Below are 20,851 nucleotides of genomic sequence, written 5' to 3' on the forward strand. Positions count from 1 at the left end.
TTCAACAATGAAGAACTGAAAATATAGCTGCGTGTGCTAGCATATGTGCTAGTGATAGCTATGCGAGCACACAAACACCACATTGCATAATCTAGTTTAAAAAAAGGTTGTGCACGTATAATAAGCTATTGATTTATCAACAACTCGGTCTGACCTTTGCTATCAGAGTCAGCCTATGCCAAGCACTGCAGCAGTTTCAGCAGCTGATCTGCCATTAAACGCTCGCTGTCTGCAGGTGGCGGACGGACACTCGCGGGTCAGCTGACCGTCGGCCGTCACGCGGGATAAAAGACCGCCGACTCGGACACTTCTGGAGAGACTTTGTGGCTCTCACGGTTCCTTCACCGGCGACCTCGCGTTTTACTGTACTCTTATTTCTGGGATAGGAAAGTAGCAGAGCTGGAGAGTATGCTGTTTTGGCACAGCCATCCTGAAAACTACCAGCAGCACGCGCAAAACACTTACATCAGGTGAGTTCAGTCGCGAGAGCTAAAAAGGACATTCGTGTTGCTTCACATTTTTTACTTTAAGTTGATAGCCTTTAATGTCAGGAAGAGCAATGAATGCCAAGAGTTTTTTTTTTTTTTTTTTTGTAAATACTGTAATCCTGGGAGGGAGAGAGAAATTAGGAAAATAGCTTACTGTGGGACCATGAGTTTTTAAGCACCAAAGAGAAAATAATATAGATTTTTATATATACAGTTGAGGTCAGAATTATTAGTCTCCCTGAATTATTATAGCCCCCTGTTTATTTTTTCCCTAATTTCGGTATAACGGAGACACATTTTTTTCAACACATTTCTAAACATAATAGGGGAGAGCGGGGCACAAAGTAACACTTTTTGGTTTTGGTCAAATATTGAACAAAATAATGAACAAAGTTATGCGTTAAACAAATCATATTATTTATCAACAATACACAAGCCTCTCCTACAATACAAATGAGCACTGGAATTATGATCGCCGGACGTATAAAATGTTACTATTTACCCCACCTGTGCGGCAAGTTGTAACACATGCATATAAAGGCAGATTTCATTTCACACAATTAATTTAAATTCAGTTTACTTTAAATAGTAGCTATATTTGCATTAGTAGCTGCATTATTAGCAATAAAATATTTTTTTCTATTAAAACAATAGTTTCTATTAAAAACATTTTTATTTAAAAAGTTCTCAACATTACACTCAAAATTAAAATTAAACTATTATTTTGTTATTTAATGGGTGTCCAACAGTGTGTGGCTTAATTGTAACACCCTTTTACAGCTAACCCCTCTTTGTTTTCCTTAAAACTGGCTAGCAGTCACTGTGTTTCTTACATCTTTCAAAAGGATTTAATCTTCTAGCCTAGAAGACGGTAATTACAACAGATTTTAGGTTCATACTTTAACAGATTTTTTTTTTATAAAAAAAATATTGACTATAATAAAAAATACTTTTATGCTGCAAAAAGGTTTTCTCCTGTGTTTCTCATCCAAATTTCGCCAAAATATTTCAATAATTGGCAGGAAGACGTCTGCTGACACTGTGGTTAAAACCTTGGAAGCATGCCATGGTTAACCCTGAGCAAATACCCTAAAACTCTGTTACATTTAACCCTGCGTTACTTTGTGCTCCGCGCTCCCCTAGTTTTAATAACTCATTTCTAATAACTGATTTATTTTATCTTTGCCATGATGACGGTAAATATTACTTGACTCAATATTTTTCAAGACACTTTTATGCAGCTTAAAGTGACATTTAAAGGCTTGACTAGGTTAATTAGGTTAACTAGGCAGCATAGGGTAATTCGGCAAGTTGTTGTATAATGCTGGTTTGTTCTGTAGACCATCGAAAAAAAAATTTCATAAAGTGGCAAATAATTTTGACTTTAAAATGGCTTTGAAAAAAATTAAAAACTGCTTTTATTCTAGCCAAAATAAATCAAATAAGACTTTCACCAGAAAAAAAATATCTAAGGAGGGGTAATAATTCTGACTTCAACTGTAATACAGGAGATTTTTTTTTGTAATCCATTACCGTTCATTGTTTTCTGTATGTTATGACGTGTCGTTTTATCTAAGCATAATAATATCTTGATTTAATAATGATGTACAGACGACACCTGCACCAAAATATCATTTATTGTAACAATAATTTATATGCCAAATAATAAAAACTAACATTTAGGACAGTAATTATTTAATAACATTAAAATAGCCTCAACATAAGGATAATGAAGCAGCTCCACAATGAAATTTACATCTTAATTTATTTTAATTTGCCAGTAGGTTTTACCCATTTGTTCCCAAGTTTTGAATAAGTTAAAGTATCCTTACATTTGTTCATATATATATATATATATATATATATATATATATATATATATATATATATATATATATATATATATATATATATATATATATATATATGTATATATATATATGTATATGTATATATATATATATGTATATATGTGTGTGTGTGTGTATGTATGTATATGTATGTATGTATGTATGTGTGTGTGTGTGTGTGTGTGTATATATATATATATATATATACACACACACACACACACACACGCAAACACAATATACACACACTACCAGTCAAAAGTCAGTTTTTTCCATGTTTTTAAAGAAAATTTATTCGTTCATTAAGATGGCTTTTATTAAATCTAAAAAATGTTAAATTGTTAAATATTTATTAAATAACTGCTTGCTTATTTAGTCTCATAGTTTTTTCTATTTTCTCTCAATTGAAATGATTACTCCAGTCATTGCTTTTATTACTATTGCCATTAATCATAATCATAATAATAATCATAATTAATGTTAGAGTGATTTCTTAAGGATCATGTGACTCTGAAGACTGGAGTAATAAAGCTGAAAATAAATTAAATTATAAATTACTTTTAAATAGCTATTTTATAGTGCAATAAGATTTCACGATTGTACAATTTGTCCTGTATTTTTGCTGAAATAAATGCAGCCTTGGCGAGCAGGAGAAGCTTATTTTAAAACATTTAGAAATCCTACTGACCCCAAACTTCGGTATTGTAGATGTATATTGTTCAAAGTGCTTGAGTAGAGTTATTTTTGGTACTTTATGTGTTAGCGTGCACACTAACAGAGTGTTGAGCTTCTGCTTTGTATTTTCTCTTAGAGATGCTCTTGCTCCGTTTCTCAAGCATGAAGAAGAACATCAGGCTGCAGAGATCGGAGCATCTCCTTTTCATTATGTGCTTTGTGCAGCCACTTCTCCAGCTGTGAAACTCCATGATGAAACACTCACATATCTGAATCAAGGTATGCTCAAATAACTAGCCTTGTGTTAACATTTTGATATTTGACGTTGCATTCATAGCACTTGGCCTTTTCTACTTCTGTAAAGGTTTTAATGGTACTACTGTTAAAACTAACCATTCTAATGACAAAGTCAACACTTTGCTGTGGTTTTAATTTTCAATTGAGGGTTACAGATTATTTTACTTGTGTGCAGTAATAACTTTTGTTTGGTTTTGTTGTCATTTTAATAATTGAAATACTTTTTGCACTGGAAGTAAAAGCTAACTATCAGAAACTACAGTAGTCAATATTTGAAGTGGATCAAAAAGGTTTTCTAGATTGTCTTAAGAAAAGACAGTGTTGTTCAATAATTTTAACAGGACAAAATTGATGACAGGTTTTGAACCACTTTATATTTTGACTGTATAGTGTTTATATGATTTATTATACAAAGTGCCAGTCTTTTGTTCCTGGAATCACTGCCCCTTTTCTTGTTATAATGCACTGTAGGTCAGTCCTATGAAATCCGTATGCTTAACGGGAAGCTGGTGGAGTATACAGATGTAAGCAGCAAATATGTAAAGGTAGGTTAAGGGAATGATGAAATAGTATTTGGATGCAGCCTTTATGATGCAAGCTGAGATTGCATCACTCAGCGATGCAAGATCAGACACACTGCACTCAATGGAGTGAGTGACGTCACTGTGACGGGTAGGGTTAGGGGTGTGCTTAGGTAAGCGCATTAAAAAGCGCTCAGATTGCACTGCACCAGGTCTGCATTCAGACCCCTCTCGAATGATGCCAGTATATGATCTTGTTTCAGCGCATGACTTGTTTGTATATTTCTATATTTTTGTCTTTATGGATCATTTTTTATTAGTTCAACTTAGAAATAAACAGTTTTAGAATATTATGAAATGTAAACTAAGTCAACATTATGATATTTTATATCCAGCATATGTTTTACACAGCGGATGCCCTTTCAGCTGCAACCCAGTACTGGGAAACATCCATACACACTCATCCACATACATACACTACAGCCAGTTAGTTCATTTTATTTACCTGTACTGCATATCTTTGCACTGGGGGTATCTGGAGCACCTGGAGCAAACCCACACAAACATGGAGAGAACTTGCAAACTCCACACAGAAATGCCAACTGACCCAGCCAGGATTCGAACCTGCAACCTTCTTGCTGTGAGGCGACCTGTACCTGGCCTGTACTTTCTAATTCATGTTAAGTTTGAATTTTTAATTAAAAGCTTCTTTTTGACAAATAGGTAAAACCTAGTGATTTGAAGAGTTGTAGAAGTAAAGCATGTTTATGTTACAATTAATTAGTATCTGGTGGCTGCATTTTGAGCCTTAAAAATATGAATATTTATAGTCTTTTAGCATGTCATCTTATAAATATGCATGATAAGAGCTACCCAAAATGCATGTGCCTTTTAATAATGAGGAAAATGCTAAATATGGGGCATTCTACCAATTCTCCAATAGTATCTTGATGCAGCCTTGATAATGCGAGCTGAGACTGCATATCTCAGTGATGCAATGTCATTTTTTTTTTTTATGAATTGTTTTTGCTGAACAGTCAATTGCATAAAAAGTCTTATAATATTACACATTTTAGCATAACATGTAAAGAAAGTAACAAAAAGAAAAAAGAAGGAGAGAAAGATGAAAAACAAAACAAATAAAGAACACAAGCGGGTATACATAACATTTACCATAGAGAAGAGGAGTTTAGCTTTTGAAGTATATTAACAGTTCTGGAAGCTTTACGACTTGAAAGTCCTTTAAGAGTTTCAAAATACATTTTTAAATCAGCCTTGAAATGGAAGATGTTAGGCTTCCTCTCCGAACATTTACACTTGTGTATATGAAACTTGCCTAATAATAACAAAAGATTTAACATAAACAGAAGATTCTTATCTAAATCTTTTTTAATCTATGTAAAATATGACGTCTCGTTTCTCAATAATAATTTTATGACCACTCAGTATATTTGATGCAATGTAAGTTACTATGCACTGAAAGGAGCTAGTGACATCACTGTAAGGTGTGGGGTTGGGTGAACTAATTAAAAAGCATCGGATGCAGCTCAGACTGCACTGCACCAGGTCTGCATCCAGACCCCTCTATAAACAATGTGACAGGACCTGACTTAAGCTTGTTGTCCTCCAAAAAAATCATACAAAAAAACAAGCATAAAGTCATACAATTCAATGATAGAATGCATCCTTGATCACTGTCAGCTTCTTCTTTGTCAAATGATGTCACTTTCGAGTCAGCCTTTGCACTCATTTTTTATGTTCGACTTAATGCAAATGTGACTGGACTGACAGAAACATGGAGACAACTGTAAATGTATTTGTATTATATATATATATATATATATATATATATATATATATATATATATATATATATATATATATATATATATATATATATATATAGATCAATTGATGCGAATGATAACAACTTAAACTTGCTATTTCTGAAGTTTTTTTCTAAATAACAGCGTTTTAGCATAAAAAACTATTAAATCTGTAGGTTCAATTGGGTTGAGGACAAGAACAATGGCAGGGTTTGTACATTTGTAAAGTGTTTTTAATAAAGAAAATAAATCTGAGAACCAAATGAACGACATATTCCTTTACAGAACAACTCAGAAATCAACCATCAGTCTATTTTAGACATTTATGGGATAAAATACTTTTTTCTTTACTGTATTTATGTTTTTATTTCAGGGACAGATCATGTACGTTTCTTGTAGAATGTCCCATATATATTACTTTTTTTGTTTTGTTAATCAGCGGGACTCTTTTGTGACATGTTGCTGTCTTATCTTGTTTCCAGAGCATTGTGCGTGTTGTTTTTCATGACCGGCGGCTGCAGTACACAGAGCATCAGCAGCTGGAGGGATGGAGGTGGAACCGGCCAGGAGACAGGATTCTGGATATAGGTGGGATCTGACTTCATAATAAAGCAGATTTCTAAAGGGCTGTATCAAACACATTGTCGTATATTTTACAACGTCCAGATATCCCACTGTCAGTGGGCATAATAGAGCCTCACGCTCACCCACTGCAGCTCAACACCATCGAATTCCTCTGGGATCCTGACAAAAATGCCTCTGTCTTCATTCAGGTAGAGCTTTTCTTTTATTTCTGAAGTGAGAAACATTAGCGGTAACTTCTCTGTTTCTGTAAATACAGGTTAATTGCATTAGCACAGAGTTCACTCCTAGAAAACACGGTGGAGAGAAAGGTGTCCCTTTTCGGATTCAGATTGACACATTCACAGCCAGTGCACATGGAGAATACACTGAACACATGTGCTCCGCCAGCTGCCAGGTCAAAGTCTTTAAGGTAAAGCATCTTAAAGACTCATTCAGTAGATACTTGTGTCCAAAGCGACTTTCTAATGAGGAGGCATTAGGCAATTAAACATAAAGAGGCAATACACACAAGACGTGCAGTTTGTGTGGGATTAGGTAGATCATTCCACCTGCTGGAAACAGTGAATGAAAAGTGATTTACAGCCTCTCTATGATTGCATCACGAGACAGTGCTCACTCCATTGTGTAAACAATCAAAACATTCTATAAAAGAAATCGAATAGAGGTTGTGCGATACCGAAAAACTATTTCAAGGAGTTTTTCACTTACTCCAAGCAAACAATATTTAGGACCGTCATAGATAAATAAATGTGATGCTAATGATGCCTATAGTTCGGTCTAAAAGCTTAAAGTTCACCCAAAAATGAAAAGTCTGGAATTAATTAATCATCCTCAAACCTTTTTGAGACATTTGTTCATCTTTTGAATACAAATTAAGATAATTCAAAGGAAATCCGAGAGCTCCCTCATCCTCCATAGACAGCAAGGGCAACGAAATGTCTAGTCCAGAAAGATACCAAAAAACTTTGTCCTAACATTTTATGTTACTTTAGTGGTTCAACAATAATTGTATGAAGCTACGATGATACTTTTGTCCAGACAAAAATAATGAATCCAGTCTTCCTCTGTTAAAGCAAAGTACAATATTATCATATTAATTAAAAACACCTCTGCATAGACATTTCTCTAAATATCTGCAGTTGGAATAATAAATCAATTCCATGCGTGATCAAGAATTAAGGTCTGGAGAGGTTTTTCTGCAATGTCAAAAACGTAACAATTTATTGGATACAAATGAATAATTCACAGAATTCTGTTATTCTCAATGTAATGCAAAAGTTACATTCAGGAGGTGCGCAACAGTTTTCATTTCCTGACTTCAACTTATATAGGCAGCTGATATTAACATGTGTAGTTTAGTGAAATTCGTCATTTGTCAATCATTGTCCAGTCCTCCATTGGCCGCACCCCAGACATGAGTCCTCTTTTTCTACGAATTTTCGTCACAACATTAAAAGCATAAGACTTTCTGTGTTCAGTTTTAACACCTTTTTTCAGACAGGAAGTGTCTGCAGATCTGAATTTAATTTTGGACCAGCGTTTACCTACTTCTACAAAAAATGCTAATTAGTATCCACAGCATCTCACACACAACAGAAGAAGCTAATATAGTTCAGTTAATATATGACCCTTAAATCACCAATGCAAATAATGGTTTGATGAAAAGAAAAAGAGAAAAAAATATTTTAAAACACATTTATTTTTCCCAACGCTGCTTTTATGCTTAAATGAAAAAATATAGTAATACAATTTTGGAATAACATGATTATAAGTAAATTATGACCAAATTCAAAGGTTTGGTTGAACTGTCACTTTATTGATTTAATTTTTCTCAAGCCTAAAGGTGCAGATCGCAAGCTCAAGACTGACAGAGAGAAGATCGAGAAGAAGAGTCTTCAGGATAAAGAAAAATACCAACTGTCCTATAAAACGACTGTGTTGACTGAGGTAGGAAATCTGATTTGGAAGCATTTTCAGTATTTTTCATAATTATACCTCATAACAGTATTGCTTTTTTTTTTTTACTTTTGTTTCTAAACAAAGAACAATGTGGTTATCATATGGGTTACAAAATCAAATCATAATACATTTGAAGTACATTATTACAAATTGTTTTCAATGACATACACATTTTTGCCAATACTTGTTCCACTTTTTTGAAAAAGCCTTAGGTTAAAAGTCAGTCCCTCCATAAAGTGTATTTCCTTTACGATTCCTATCTATTGAGCTCTTGTTGAAGGATTGTTGGAGTTGTGTGTTTTTTGGATGTGTGACGCACATATCTGTCCAGTCTTCTTCTGTTTTTTGTTGGTTTGACTCCCATTTTTGTTTTGTGTAATTTAATGAATTAATCTTACTGTTTTGTATGCATTCATACACTCACCGGCCATTTTATTAGGTACACCAGGTTGGACCCCCTTTTGCCTTCAGAACTGCCTTAATCCTTCGTGGCATAGATTCAACAAGGTACTGGAAATATTCCTCAGAGATTTTGCTCCATATTGACATGATAGCATCATGCAGTTGCTGCAGATTTGTTGGCTGCACATCCATGATGCAAATCTCCCGTTCTACCACATCCCAAAGGTGCTCTATTGGATTAAGTTCTGGTGGTTGTGGAGGCCATTTGAGTACAGTGAACTGATTGTCATGTTCAAGAAAGCAGTCTGAGATTATTCACGCTTTATGGTGTGTTATCCTGCTGGAAGTAGCCATCAGAAGATGAGTACACTGTGGTCATAAAAGAATGGACATATTCAGCAACAATTGTTGACATGATGGTTGACTCAATTGATACTAATGGGCCCAAAGTGTGCCAAGAAAATATCCCCCACACCATTACACCATTACCACCAGTCTGAACCGTTGATATAAGGCAGGATGGATCCATGCTTTCGTGGTGATGATGTCAAATTCTGAATGTTGCAGCAGAAATGGAGACTCCTCAGACAGGCAACGTTTTTCCAATCTTTTATTATCCAGTTTTGGTGAGTCTGTGCAAATTGTATCCTCAGTTTCCTGTTCTCAGCTGACAGGAGTGGCACCTGGTGTGGTCTTCTGCTGCTGTAGCCCATCTGCCTCAAAGTTGAACGTGTTGTGCATTCAGAGATGCTCTTCTGCATACCTCGGCTGTAACGAGTGGTAATTTTAGTTACTTTGGCCTTTCTATAAGCTAGAACCAGTCTGACCGTTCTCCTCTGACCTCTGGCATCAAAAAGGCATTTGTACCCACAGAACTGTCGCTCACTGGATATTTTCTCTTTTTCGGACCATTCTCTGCAAACTCTGCAACATCCCTGTAGATCAGCAGTTTCTGAAATACTCAGACCAGCCTGTCTGGCACCAACAACCATGCCACATTAAAAGTCACTAAAATCACCTTTCTTCTTCAGTCTGATGCTCGGTTTTAAGTGCAGCAGATCAACTTGACCATGTCTTAATGCCTAAATCATTGAGTTGCTTAGAAATTTGCGTTATCGAGCAGTTGGACAGGTATACCTAATAAAGTGGCCGGTGAGTGTATAATTTAAAGACCAGTTTTTTGTTTTCTTCTGTTATGTATGCATCTGTAAATACTGTGATCAAGATATAATCATCATTAATTTAATACTATAAATATAATCATCAGAAGTATTGCTTCTAATGACTTAAATTGTTCTTTTAATAAAATGCTAATGACAGAAAAAGTCACATAACAAATAGCATATGTTTCATCAAATGCTCACTTCTGTACACAAGTTAGTTATTGAGATCTTTCAAGCTGGCATTCCTCTGTTGAATTTTCCATGTCTCCTTACTTTTCGTTTCCTTACTTTGACTGGACATAGTGAAATATTAAACCCTTTTCACACACACAAGCATACAGCAACTGGAAGTCACATGCTTGCTTGTTGGACCCAAGCAATCTATATTGAGAATAAGGTCAATATTCTTTGTAATAAGTACATTTCTTTTTCTTTCAGTGCTCCCCTTGGCCCGAAGCCCCATCCATCAGCAGCACGAGCAACACTCCATCACCTGCTTATCACAGCGCTCACACTTCCTACAGCTTTCCAGAGGAGTGAGTCCTTATTGAGGTTGAAATCACCTCATGAATACATAAACACAATCCCAATTCTGTTTCGTTGCATTTATAGAAACTGCTCTCCAGACCAGCATGGAGAGCCACTTCTGCCCAGCTGCTCTGATGTAAGTACGGCAGGCTAGTTAAAACATTAATGCCGTGCTCTCTTATCTTTATAGGTGTGTGTTTGAGGACATGGATGATGCTATTCTTCTTCTTTTTGCCATTAGCACCTGTTGCCTTCGTCCTCCACACAGGACACACAGCAGTGGCTCCATCGTAACAGGTTCTCCTCTTTCTGCAGGCTCTTCTCTGGCTTCTCAGGTGGGGTGAAGAATTCTTTCAGAAAAACAAACTTTAGTCGTGTTGTTAGACATCATACAGGTTTAACCATGGATCTAATTCAGACTGCGATAGGCAGATTGAAGCAGAAACTATTCTTAGTGTTAGTCGTACATGAGCATACACACAGCCCAGTATACTTTATTTGATAGAGTGAATGTGCACTGACTAAATATTATTTGTAGAAAGATACATCCATGAGTTTTGGGACATACTTTATTTGTTTTAGCTGTATGTTGGCATTCTCGTTCCAACTCAGTTTCTTTTCTGACTGTGAAAAAACTGTCAGGGTCAGTGCCATATGATATACCTACAACATTATACCTACAACATTAAAGTCTATGTATACCTACAACATTAAAGTCTGGGATTTCAGGCTATAAAATGGCATGCACTGTGTTAAAGCCAGAACACACCAAGCTGAGAGTCGGCTATTGGGCAGCGTTGGGCTGTTAATGGCGTTGGTGATCTGTCAGCCTAGTTTGTTCGGTTTATTCCACACGTCACGTTACATCTCGTCAGGCTCAAGTCAGACCGGGTTTGTCTCATTCAGCATAGAGAATTGCTATCGGTCGTTTATGAAGGAAAGTGATGATTGGCTGTTCAGCTTTGAATCAGAGCGCAAGAACCAAAAACTGAGGTGATGAAGCAAAGGGAACGACACAAGTCAAGAAGTGACGGTTCTTAAAAATTTGCAAGACAATCAGATTATCGGACAAATTTGCACAAGCCAACATGGTGAGCAAGAACTACTGTGAAACTGTATGTGTTTGTATGTGTGTAGCACTAGTTCCGCTTTCCCGTTGTGGAATGACTATACAGACACTGCCTCCTGCGCGTATGGAAAGGTACATCCTCTTATGCAAGTGCAGAATGTTCATTTTCATTTTAGTCAGTGGTCGAGTGTTTTTTTTGGTCCAGACGAGGCCAGATTTTCATCCTTTGTCATCAACTTGGTGTTTCCTGGCCTTTAAAAGGAAACCCCCATTTCAGCAGTTATTTCACACATCTAGTTTAGAAAAAGTCAGGAAAGTGTGCGTGTCCAGCTCTGTTTAGGGGGAAGTGTCGGAGGAGGAAAAGAGGGAAGGTGCATAAAAATTTGCATAAAACTGGGTTTTTCGGTTTGGGCACACGCATATTTTCACAGAGGCAAAACAACACACAGATGCAGGGGAGAAAGACATTAACTGTTTACATGGACATCAGTAATCAAATTATTTGACAAACTATTAAATAGTGTTTTTTTTTTTTTTTCTAATTTTATTTATGCCCCTCGTGACAAACGAGATATTTTATTCAAGGAAATGCTTTTAGCGTGTATTTTTAATGCAATGTTTGATACCGAATGGCGAATGAGAGTAAATAAACCTCAGCATTTCTCAGTAACTTAGATGCACTCTGTAGGTAGCATCAGAAAGCCATATGTGTTATTCCTGTCACAAAATGCGGCAAAAATCCTACTCAAAGGTAATCACTTGATTTCAGTGTTTACATGTTTACACTCGGAGAGCAGCATTTACAGCAGATCTTTCAGTCTATAGTATTGTAGTGATATTAACGTGCTGTAAACTTAGTAACTTAGAAATCATTTTGACTAATGTCCGTCTTTAAACACTTAAAGAGTACTGCTGACGATACAAATTAACTTTGCCAAACAATAAACAAACAAAGACCACTGATCGCTTACTTACCAAATCTGTAGAGACAGGACAATCAACACCAACTGGAGCCACCTCTTTTTTAAAAGGAGATGAGTGGTAATTCCGGATTTCACCATTTCCAGATGAGAAAAGCTCTCTGGTAAAAAAATGTTTCTTAGATACATATTTTTTGTGTGTTTTGCGTGCACTGTAATCCACACGTGAGTCCGGTGGGTTCTCATAGCGGGAAAATAAAAAAAATCTCCTTGCAGCAAATTATAAAAGCAACACTGATGACCCGTATCTCCAAACAATTCTTCTTCTTCCACTTGTTTTGGCAACACAACGTGGCGTCTCTCTGCTGTCCGAAGTCTGTACAGGTACAAACAGTCTTGGAAGCTATCATGCATATTAATGAAGTTGCACCGCATACACAATAGAGCGCGCTGATTGGTTTGAACCAAGTCTTTCTCATGAATGAATGGAGCACACTCAGAGACGTCATGAAGTACTCCCAGGTACAGACATCCAATCTACACACTGAAATACACGCTAAGATCTCATGGCCGTGACGCAGCTTCAAAAATTTGTTTTAAACCGGAAGAACGAATTTGCTATTAGTGTTTCTAGCAGTGTGGGACACATATACGACTGTCAACAGCTAAAAAAAATGTGTTTTGTGACCCTTTAAGGTAGGATTTGTGATTTTCAAAAATTCATAATGTTCGGCACTACCATAACTTTTTTTTTTTTTTAAAAAACAAAAACATTTATTGAACATCTAAAAAAACATCTATTGCCTCTAAGGTGCCATTTTCTTTAACCATTTTTATTTCACAATTTAGCATTAACATGTTACTAATGTGGCATTTGGATATTCAGATACAGTAAGTAATCTGCAGCCAGTACTTCATTCGTGTACTTGCACTCATGCACAGATAACAAACAAGTGACTAGATGTGATTCACTGCCCTGAGGTACTTGCAACAAATACATTTTTTGTTCTTTGAGGTAAAAATAAATTAGAAATACTTGTGCAGATAGTTATTCAGACACCCAGACACTCCTCACAGTGCTAAGAGCAGCATGTAGACAAAACTGAATACTTACCTCTCAAATAACAAGATAAATGCATGTAGGAAATTACAGAACCCAAACAAGGAGACTCATTTTAAGCAGAATTCTTTATTGAGAGCGTGTTGGTTGTTCTTTAGTCAAACAGCATCTTCAATGAAGTTTGACTTGAGCAGTGTTGTCCTGTCTATTAAATATGTTTTAGGGGGGCAGTGTTAAGGTAAGGGGTGGAGATCATTCTAAAAAGGTAGATAGTTCCAGACGTTGAAGTTTTCACCTGCCCAGATCTAGTCAACAAAAGAGTTTATTAGGCCTGAATAGATCCACAAAGGCACATATGTTGAGACCCTGCCCGATAGTCAGGAAGTGCATAAAGAAAATAGGTTAAGCGTCTCCACAGTTTTAAATGAATTGAGATTTTTTTATTGAAGGAGTTTTCATCTCGTCTATACCATGCTACCAGAACACTTTTTCCCCAAAATAACTAAGGCATTTCAACAAAAAACATTATTTTGCAGAAAACACACTGATCAAAATTAAGGAACACTTTCAGATACCTCCCAGCTATTGGTGTTAATCTGGCACCTAGTGCTACTTTTCTTGATTATCTGTCAACCCCCTAATTAACTGGTAACCTAACTTCCAGTTTCACTGACTCTGCAAGATGGTGGGTCTTTCTAAAGTTACTGAAAGCCTCCGGCAGCAGGTTGTCCAGATGAAGGCCAAAGGGATGACCCTATCAGCCTTGGTCGTTCCAAATCTGTGATTTAAAGAATATTGAATCTTTACTACATCACAAACTCATTTAAGTCCCCTAAGAAGGCTGGTCATCCACGAGGACAAAATACAAATGAGGACAGGATACTGTGAGGATCTTAACGGGGAATCGTTTCCACACTGCAGCTGGAATTGTTTACCAGTTTAGCACTGAACAGGGTAAAATCTATCTTGTCATACAGTGTCTCGACGTTTAAGAGCATTTAACCTGGAAGCCCACTCTGCATTGACCAAACCTCTCATTAGCAGAAAGAATTGAAAGGCTAGACTAAGATTTGCTGAGGTGCATGTTGTGTGGACAGAGGAGAACTGGTCCAAAGTTCACTTCAGTGATAAAAGCAAGTTTAATTTATTTGAGTCCGATGGGAAACATTATGTTCGGCGACAAACTGGAGAAAGACTGAACCCAAAGTGTGTAAAGAAGTCAGTGAAAAGTGGAGGAAGTGTCATGGTTTGGGGCATGTTTTCTGCAGCAGGAGTTAGGCCTCTTACACAGCTACATGATAGAGTGAATGCAAATGTTTATCAATACCTTGTTCAACAACATATGATTCCTTCCCTGCATTCATCACCCAATCAGCCTGCAGTGTTCATGCAGGACAACGCTCCATGTCACACAGTAAAACGGGTAAAGCAGTTCCTTTAAACTGAAAACATTGAAATAATAACATGACCTGCCCAGAGTCCTGAACTCAACCAAATAGAGAACCTCTGGAATATCCTTGGGGACAAAGTTATGGCCAAGAAACCCACTTCAGTCACCGAACTGTGGAGGAGACTGGAAGAAGAGTGGACCAAAATCACAACAGAGCAGTTTGAGAGACTAATGTTATCCTGTGGCCGCAAATGTGCTGAAGTCATTCAGAGCAGAGGCCTGTACACTTCCTACTAAGTGCTGACTGTTACAACCTTCAGAAAATTTTGTTGTCATCTTTTTCCATGCTACAGTCATTGTTGTTCTCTAATATTGATTAGTGTGTTTTTTGCAAAATAATGTTTTTTTTTTTTTTAAATGTCTTGGTTATTTTGGGTGTTCTGGTAGCATGGTATAGACGAAACAAAAACACCTTCAACTGTTGAGCAGTGAAGATGACATTATTTCAGAATGGTTCAATTATTTATAAATTGTTCTCTAATTTTGATCGCCTGTGTATATTATTGTTAATTTAAAACTAGATTATATACAGTTTTATTTCCACACACACACGAAAAAATGTGTTATGGTTTCAGGTTCAGATCTGCTAAAAATGGGTCGAGATGACTTCATTCAGATCTGTGGTCCTGCTGATGGCATTCGTCTTTTCAATGCAATCAAAGGAAGGTGAGTCGCCTCACTAACCAATCAAATCATTCAAACCTGTGGGCAAACATGTTATTAACACCCTCTGTGTCAATGTTCTCTAGGTGCATCCAGCCACGTCTCACTGTCTATGTCTCCCAGCTGCAGAACAGGATCCAGCCGCACACAAAAGCAGTGGGTGACGGCGGTAGGAAACAGTGCTCTTTTTATGATTTCCTGACATGCAGCATGAGCATTTATTCTTAATACTATAATTGTTTTTGTCTGTAGTGTACCATGCACTCTACCTAGAGGACCTAACTGTCCTTGAGCTCACTGAGAAGATAGCCAATCTATATAATGTTCCCTCACAGCGAATACATGGCGTATATAGACAAGGGCCGAAGGGGATACATGTCTTGGTTTCAGATGAGGTAAGAGCAGTGGAACATTCCAGAGATTTGCAGATCATTCAGAAACTGTTGGTTATATAACCTGCACAATGACTAGTTCTTTCAAAAGACAAAGAGTTGCATGTTTACTAAGTTGGTAAGACCTTGGCATCAGTATGGTTTCTTCAGATAATGTACAGTTGAAGTCAAAATGATTCGCCCTCCTGTAAATTTTTTATTTCTTTTACAAATATTTCCCAAATTATTTTTAACAGAGCTAGGATTTTTTCACAGTATTTCCTATCATATCTTTTTCTTCTGGAGAAAGTCTTATTTGTTTTATTTCAGCTAGAATAAAAACTTTTTTTTTTTAAATCATTTTATGGTCAAAATTATTAGCCCATTTAAGCTATATTTTGTTTCTACAGAACAAACCATCGCTATACAATGACTTGCCATATTACCCTAACCTGCCTAGTTAACTTAATTAACCTAGTTAAGCCTATAAATGTCTATTTAAGCTGATTACTAGTATCTTGTAAAATATCATGGCAAAGATAAAATAAATTAGTTATTAGAAGGACACTATCACACATTTTCATTTTCACTTACAGAAGAAATCCATTAAAGTATCATTGAGTGTAACAATATTTTGTTTAGCAAATAAATCCTTTCAGGGATATTTAAAAACAAAAATAGTATGATGATAAATTAAAATAGTCTTTTTAAAGGATCACAATTTTGTCAACAAAAGTTTTGAATCAATTTAAATGTAATCACATTTAATATGACCACATTTTCTTTTGCATATTTTACCAATTAGAGCTTAAAATAGGTATGTTTAATTTGTACCTAAATATACCGGTTTATTCCAAATGACAGTAGAGCAATATTTCACCCGTATTTTGACAATTTTACTTTCCTACCACAATGAATTTTTCCATAGCTATATAAATATGTAGAGTGCTCAGCGTAATTGAGTACACTCCAGTTTGAAAATGACTATTTTTCTCCATTTCTCAGTGAATATAGGCAATGTATGTTGGTGCATTTAAACAAAACAGATTTATTAAACAGATATATTTATTAGAATAATATTTTAGTATCCAAACATATTTAGAAATAGAAAGATAATACAATTTAATTCAAGCAAAATGTTGCAAAAAAAATTACAACCTACAAAATTTCAACAAATTATTATTTTTTATTTTTTATTTTTTTGCTTCTTTTGATTTTTTTTTCTCTTTCTTCAAATTTGTATTATAGTATTTTTTATAACATTCATTTGGATGTGCTTGTTTTTTCGACCGTTATTTTGTTAGATAAGCTCCAAATTTGGCTTCAGTACTGACTAATCTAATGTATATGCTCAAATATATTATTGTAAAGCTTCCTATTAAAAATATTAATTTAAAAGATAGATTTGTGAGGGGTGTACTTATGCTGAGCACTGTAAGTACAGTTAATGTTAATATATTTGAATTCTTTTATATTTTTCCCCCAAAGGGTAATTAGGCAAGTCATTGTATAACAAAAAAACATCTGTTCTGTAGCCAATCGGAAAGCAAAATGGGGGCTAGTAATAACATTGACCTCGGTCAAACGGTCAAAAATTTAAAACAGTTTAAAGAAAAATGCTGTGAAAATGTCTTTAATCCGTTGAATATAATTTGAGAAATATTTTGAAAAAAAATAAATATTGTACAAGGGGCTAATAATTTTGCTCTCAACTGAATATAATGTTCTGTCTCTAAAACGGCTCTCTTAACCTAAAATTTATAAGTAAAATCAGTGACTGAATATTAAAAGCGAATGGATTCAGTAATCCATTCATACAATGTTCAAATGTGTTTCGCTGCATTGGTGTCACTATATGTATTTGGATTTTTCAGATGGTGCAGAACTTTACAGAGGAGGCAAGCTTCACTATCAGCACTGTAAAAGGTAACTTCATGGAGATGCAGTTTTTATCTTAACTACACTGATTAGGCTGTCTGGTTATCTAACAGGAGTTATGGGATAAAAATTGCCTACATATTTGCTGACTTCAAACTCAAACAAAAGCAGGAATGCTATATATGGTTGTGTCAACATTCTGGTCTTCATAGTTGACTGATCAGGCAATAGTTAAAGTTTTCAGACTTCTAGGAATGTATTTGTCAAAAATAGGTTACTATATATAAATATACCTCTATGTGTAAAATATAGGGTGACACAGTGACTCAGTGGTTAGCATGGTTGCAAGGAGGTCGCTGGTTCGAGTCCCCACTGGGTCAGTTGGCATTTCTGTGTGAAGGTTGCATGTTCTCCCGTGTTCGCATGGGTTTCCTCCAGGTGCTTCGGTTTCCCCTACAGTCCGAAGATATGAACTATAGGCGAATTTGAATAAACTAAATTGACCATAGTGTATGAGTGTGAATGAGTGTGTATGGATTTTTCCCAGTACTGGGTTGCAGCTGAAAGAACATCCGCTGTGTAAAACATATGCTGGATAAGTTGGTGGTTCATTCTGCTGTGGCGACCCCGATGAATAAAGGGACTAAGCCGAAGGAAAATGAATGAATGTCAAAAATGGGTTACTATATACATCTAATATATAATACTAAATAAATACTATAAAAAGTTATCCTACTATAAATCTACACTTTGCAGTCAAATGTGTTTAATGCTGCTTTTTTTTCCCTCTGTGATGACAGATGACAGGAATGAAGGCTATCATGTTGTACTGAAGTGACTTGACGACTGAAGCATGGTCTGTAGCTTCTCTTTACGATACTGGACTGTTTTTCAGCTAAATATCACCTGGTGGAATGTGACACGAATGAATGTGGATGAGGTTTGTATGATGACTGTGCCTTACTCTCAGAGAGAATCCTCTGGACTGTTTTACTGGAAATTGATTCAAATGTTTATTGTGTTTGTTTATACATATTTTTGTTCATATGTGTTTTATAGTAATTATTTTATCATGTGAAATGAAATTCTTGAAGTCTTTTCAAAGCATCGTCTGACATTTATTTTCTATTTTAGAGTTTTCAAAATAGTAAAAAGTTAAATATATTTAATGTATTATGTTGTATGTTTCTAGAAAAAAACTCTAATTCAAAATGTAGCATTTTAAAACGTTGATAAAGTCTCCTCTAACTGGAAATAATCTGTTTCATATTGGACAGGTTCTGTTGATCAGAATGAAAATATTGAAATAAAAGTCTTTGCTCAGGATGCTTTCTTGCTTTGCTTTTGGAAGTCTGTGTTTTTGTATTTGATTAATGATTATTAATACTGTATAATGTCATATAATATATAGAGCAATATCACAAGTAGCACTGCAATATCACTGTATATTGGCACTAGAGGGAGGCGTGCGTTGGCTCAAGGCCGCAGGCCGAGTGCCCTAGTGTCTTAGTGTCCTACCAGTGACGACTTACAGCCACATCGCAATGCTACGAGTGTGAAATTGCATTTATACAACAGATCGTAATCATAATCATAATCGTGTATATAAAAAGAAAATCAAACACAGAGAGTGTCAAAACCCCTTTTGTAAGTGGAACTACTTTCTTCTGCCATTCATTCACATCTGCAGCTGACGTCAGAACAGCAGAAACAGTTCACAAACCACATTAGAGCTAGTGTTTGAATGATTCTCTTGCGTAATATCTAAAGTGATAACAAAACAGCTGATTTTGCTCACATTTTAAGATTATAAGGCTGAACAACTTGAAAGGCCATCAGTCTACAGAGATTTCCCAGTATTTTTGTTGCAATCGCGAGATCACAATTATTAACCCCGAAAAAGGCAAAGCAAACAGTACCATATTACAGTGTTAGAAGTACAGCATTACAAAATACAAGAGAGAGACCTGTTTGAGAGAGAGACCTGTTTAGTAATGATTTGATCAGCTGTGGTTTGAAATTTACGCTGAGTTTTTCCTCCTCTAAGGGCTCATTATTCTGTCTCTGTCGCCATCTTGTGGCAGAACTTCAGCCATCTTTTCTCTGCTCAGTGTGATGACAGGTTAGCGGCGGCCGATGCACTGAATCTCCAAAATTATAAATATTTAAAATAGGCAGTATCCTTATAAATAAACTGCATAGTTGCAATCTAAACAACTACATTCTCGACTAAAAAAATACATTATGTTGTCCAAAAGCTGCAATATTAGTCAAACTGTATAGTTTATTCATCTGCTGTCACTATGTGGGCGGAGTAATACACAGAGGTGAAGAGGCTGTAGGAGTGCTGTTTTTATGGCTATCAGCCAATCAGATTCAAGAAAGAGACAGAACTGTTGTACAAAAGATAATATCATTTTATCAATATTATCTATGAAATGAGCTTTATAATCTTTAAAAACGAAATGTTTATGCCTTAATTTTTATACATATACTTTTGAACGTATGGTAAATGTCAAACAAAGCAACATGTCTTAGTTGTGCTATATTTTTTATTAATCCGTTATCAGGCATGATGAGTACACCCATCACATATGAAGTATAAAAGTATATTTTATTACACGTATTATGGATGTTTTTCCGTTTTTAAACATTGTTGAATTGTATTATGGGATCGGGATCTAGCTCAGACTGTTTGATGACACCGGGACATATTTCTTCCTCTTCCTCCTTGGTAAGTACGAATAATAAAACACGTCACAAAACTTTAGTTAAGTGACTGCTTTATTACATTTTTATCGTTCTTTTAAAGGATTACTGTCTCGTCTGAACCGCCAATGGAAAGTACAACAGTGAATTACGTTGACTATTGTTAATAAGAACAGACTTTTTTCAATAAGGTCAAACTGTAGTATATGTGGTTAACTTATCCAAACGAGCATTTACCTAATGTTTTTTTTTTTCTTTTTTTTTCTTTTTTTTTTAACCTTTTTATGCGTTGGTATTATGGTAATCTTTTTGCTTGGTTGTCATTGTATCAATCTTCTCACAGGGCTGTGTTTTGTCTCAGCAGTTTGTCTGTGTTCATCTTGTGAAATTTTTTATTGACTTTTTAAAAGACTCTGATTCCTCTGTTGTCATGAAGT

General features: G+C 35.6%; 1 protein-coding gene across 6 annotated transcripts; it reads left to right on the top strand.

The window, feature by feature from the left end:
• The first annotated feature begins 227 nt into the window (after nucleotides 1-227).
• tfcp2l1 (transcription factor CP2-like 1) lies at nucleotides 228-19,029 on the top strand. 6 transcript variants are annotated; one of them, NR_135219.1, is made up of 15 exons: nucleotides 228-470; nucleotides 3,150-3,292; nucleotides 3,782-3,855; nucleotides 6,140-6,245; nucleotides 6,324-6,430; nucleotides 6,499-6,651; nucleotides 8,079-8,189; nucleotides 10,205-10,302; nucleotides 10,379-10,430; nucleotides 10,536-10,629; nucleotides 15,369-15,459; nucleotides 15,543-15,625; nucleotides 15,792-15,851; nucleotides 17,702-17,753; nucleotides 18,506-19,028. NR_135219.1 is itself a non-coding variant. In NM_001320372.1 (15 exons), the coding sequence occupies exons 1-15, from the start codon at nucleotides 409-411 to the stop codon at nucleotides 18,541-18,543; spliced, it is 1,407 nt and encodes a 468-aa protein (NP_001307301.1). In that variant the 5' UTR covers nucleotides 228-408; the 3' UTR covers nucleotides 18,544-19,028. The 6 variants fall into 6 exon arrangements, 3 of the variants coding, with proteins under 3 accessions (NP_001307301.1, XP_073767912.1, XP_073767911.1); NM_001320372.1 differs by having other exon boundaries at nucleotides 15,709-15,851; XR_012384924.1 differs by lacking the exon at nucleotides 10,379-10,430 and having other exon boundaries at nucleotides 313-470; nucleotides 10,485-10,629; nucleotides 15,709-15,851; nucleotides 18,506-19,029.
• Nucleotides 19,030-20,851: the final 1,822 nt, after the last annotated feature.

This window comes from Danio rerio, chromosome 9 (genome assembly GCF_049306965.1).
Source record: "Danio rerio strain Tuebingen ecotype United States chromosome 9, GRCz12tu, whole genome shotgun sequence".
In the NCBI taxonomy this organism is placed as follows: domain Eukaryota; kingdom Metazoa; phylum Chordata; class Actinopteri; order Cypriniformes; family Danionidae; genus Danio; species Danio rerio.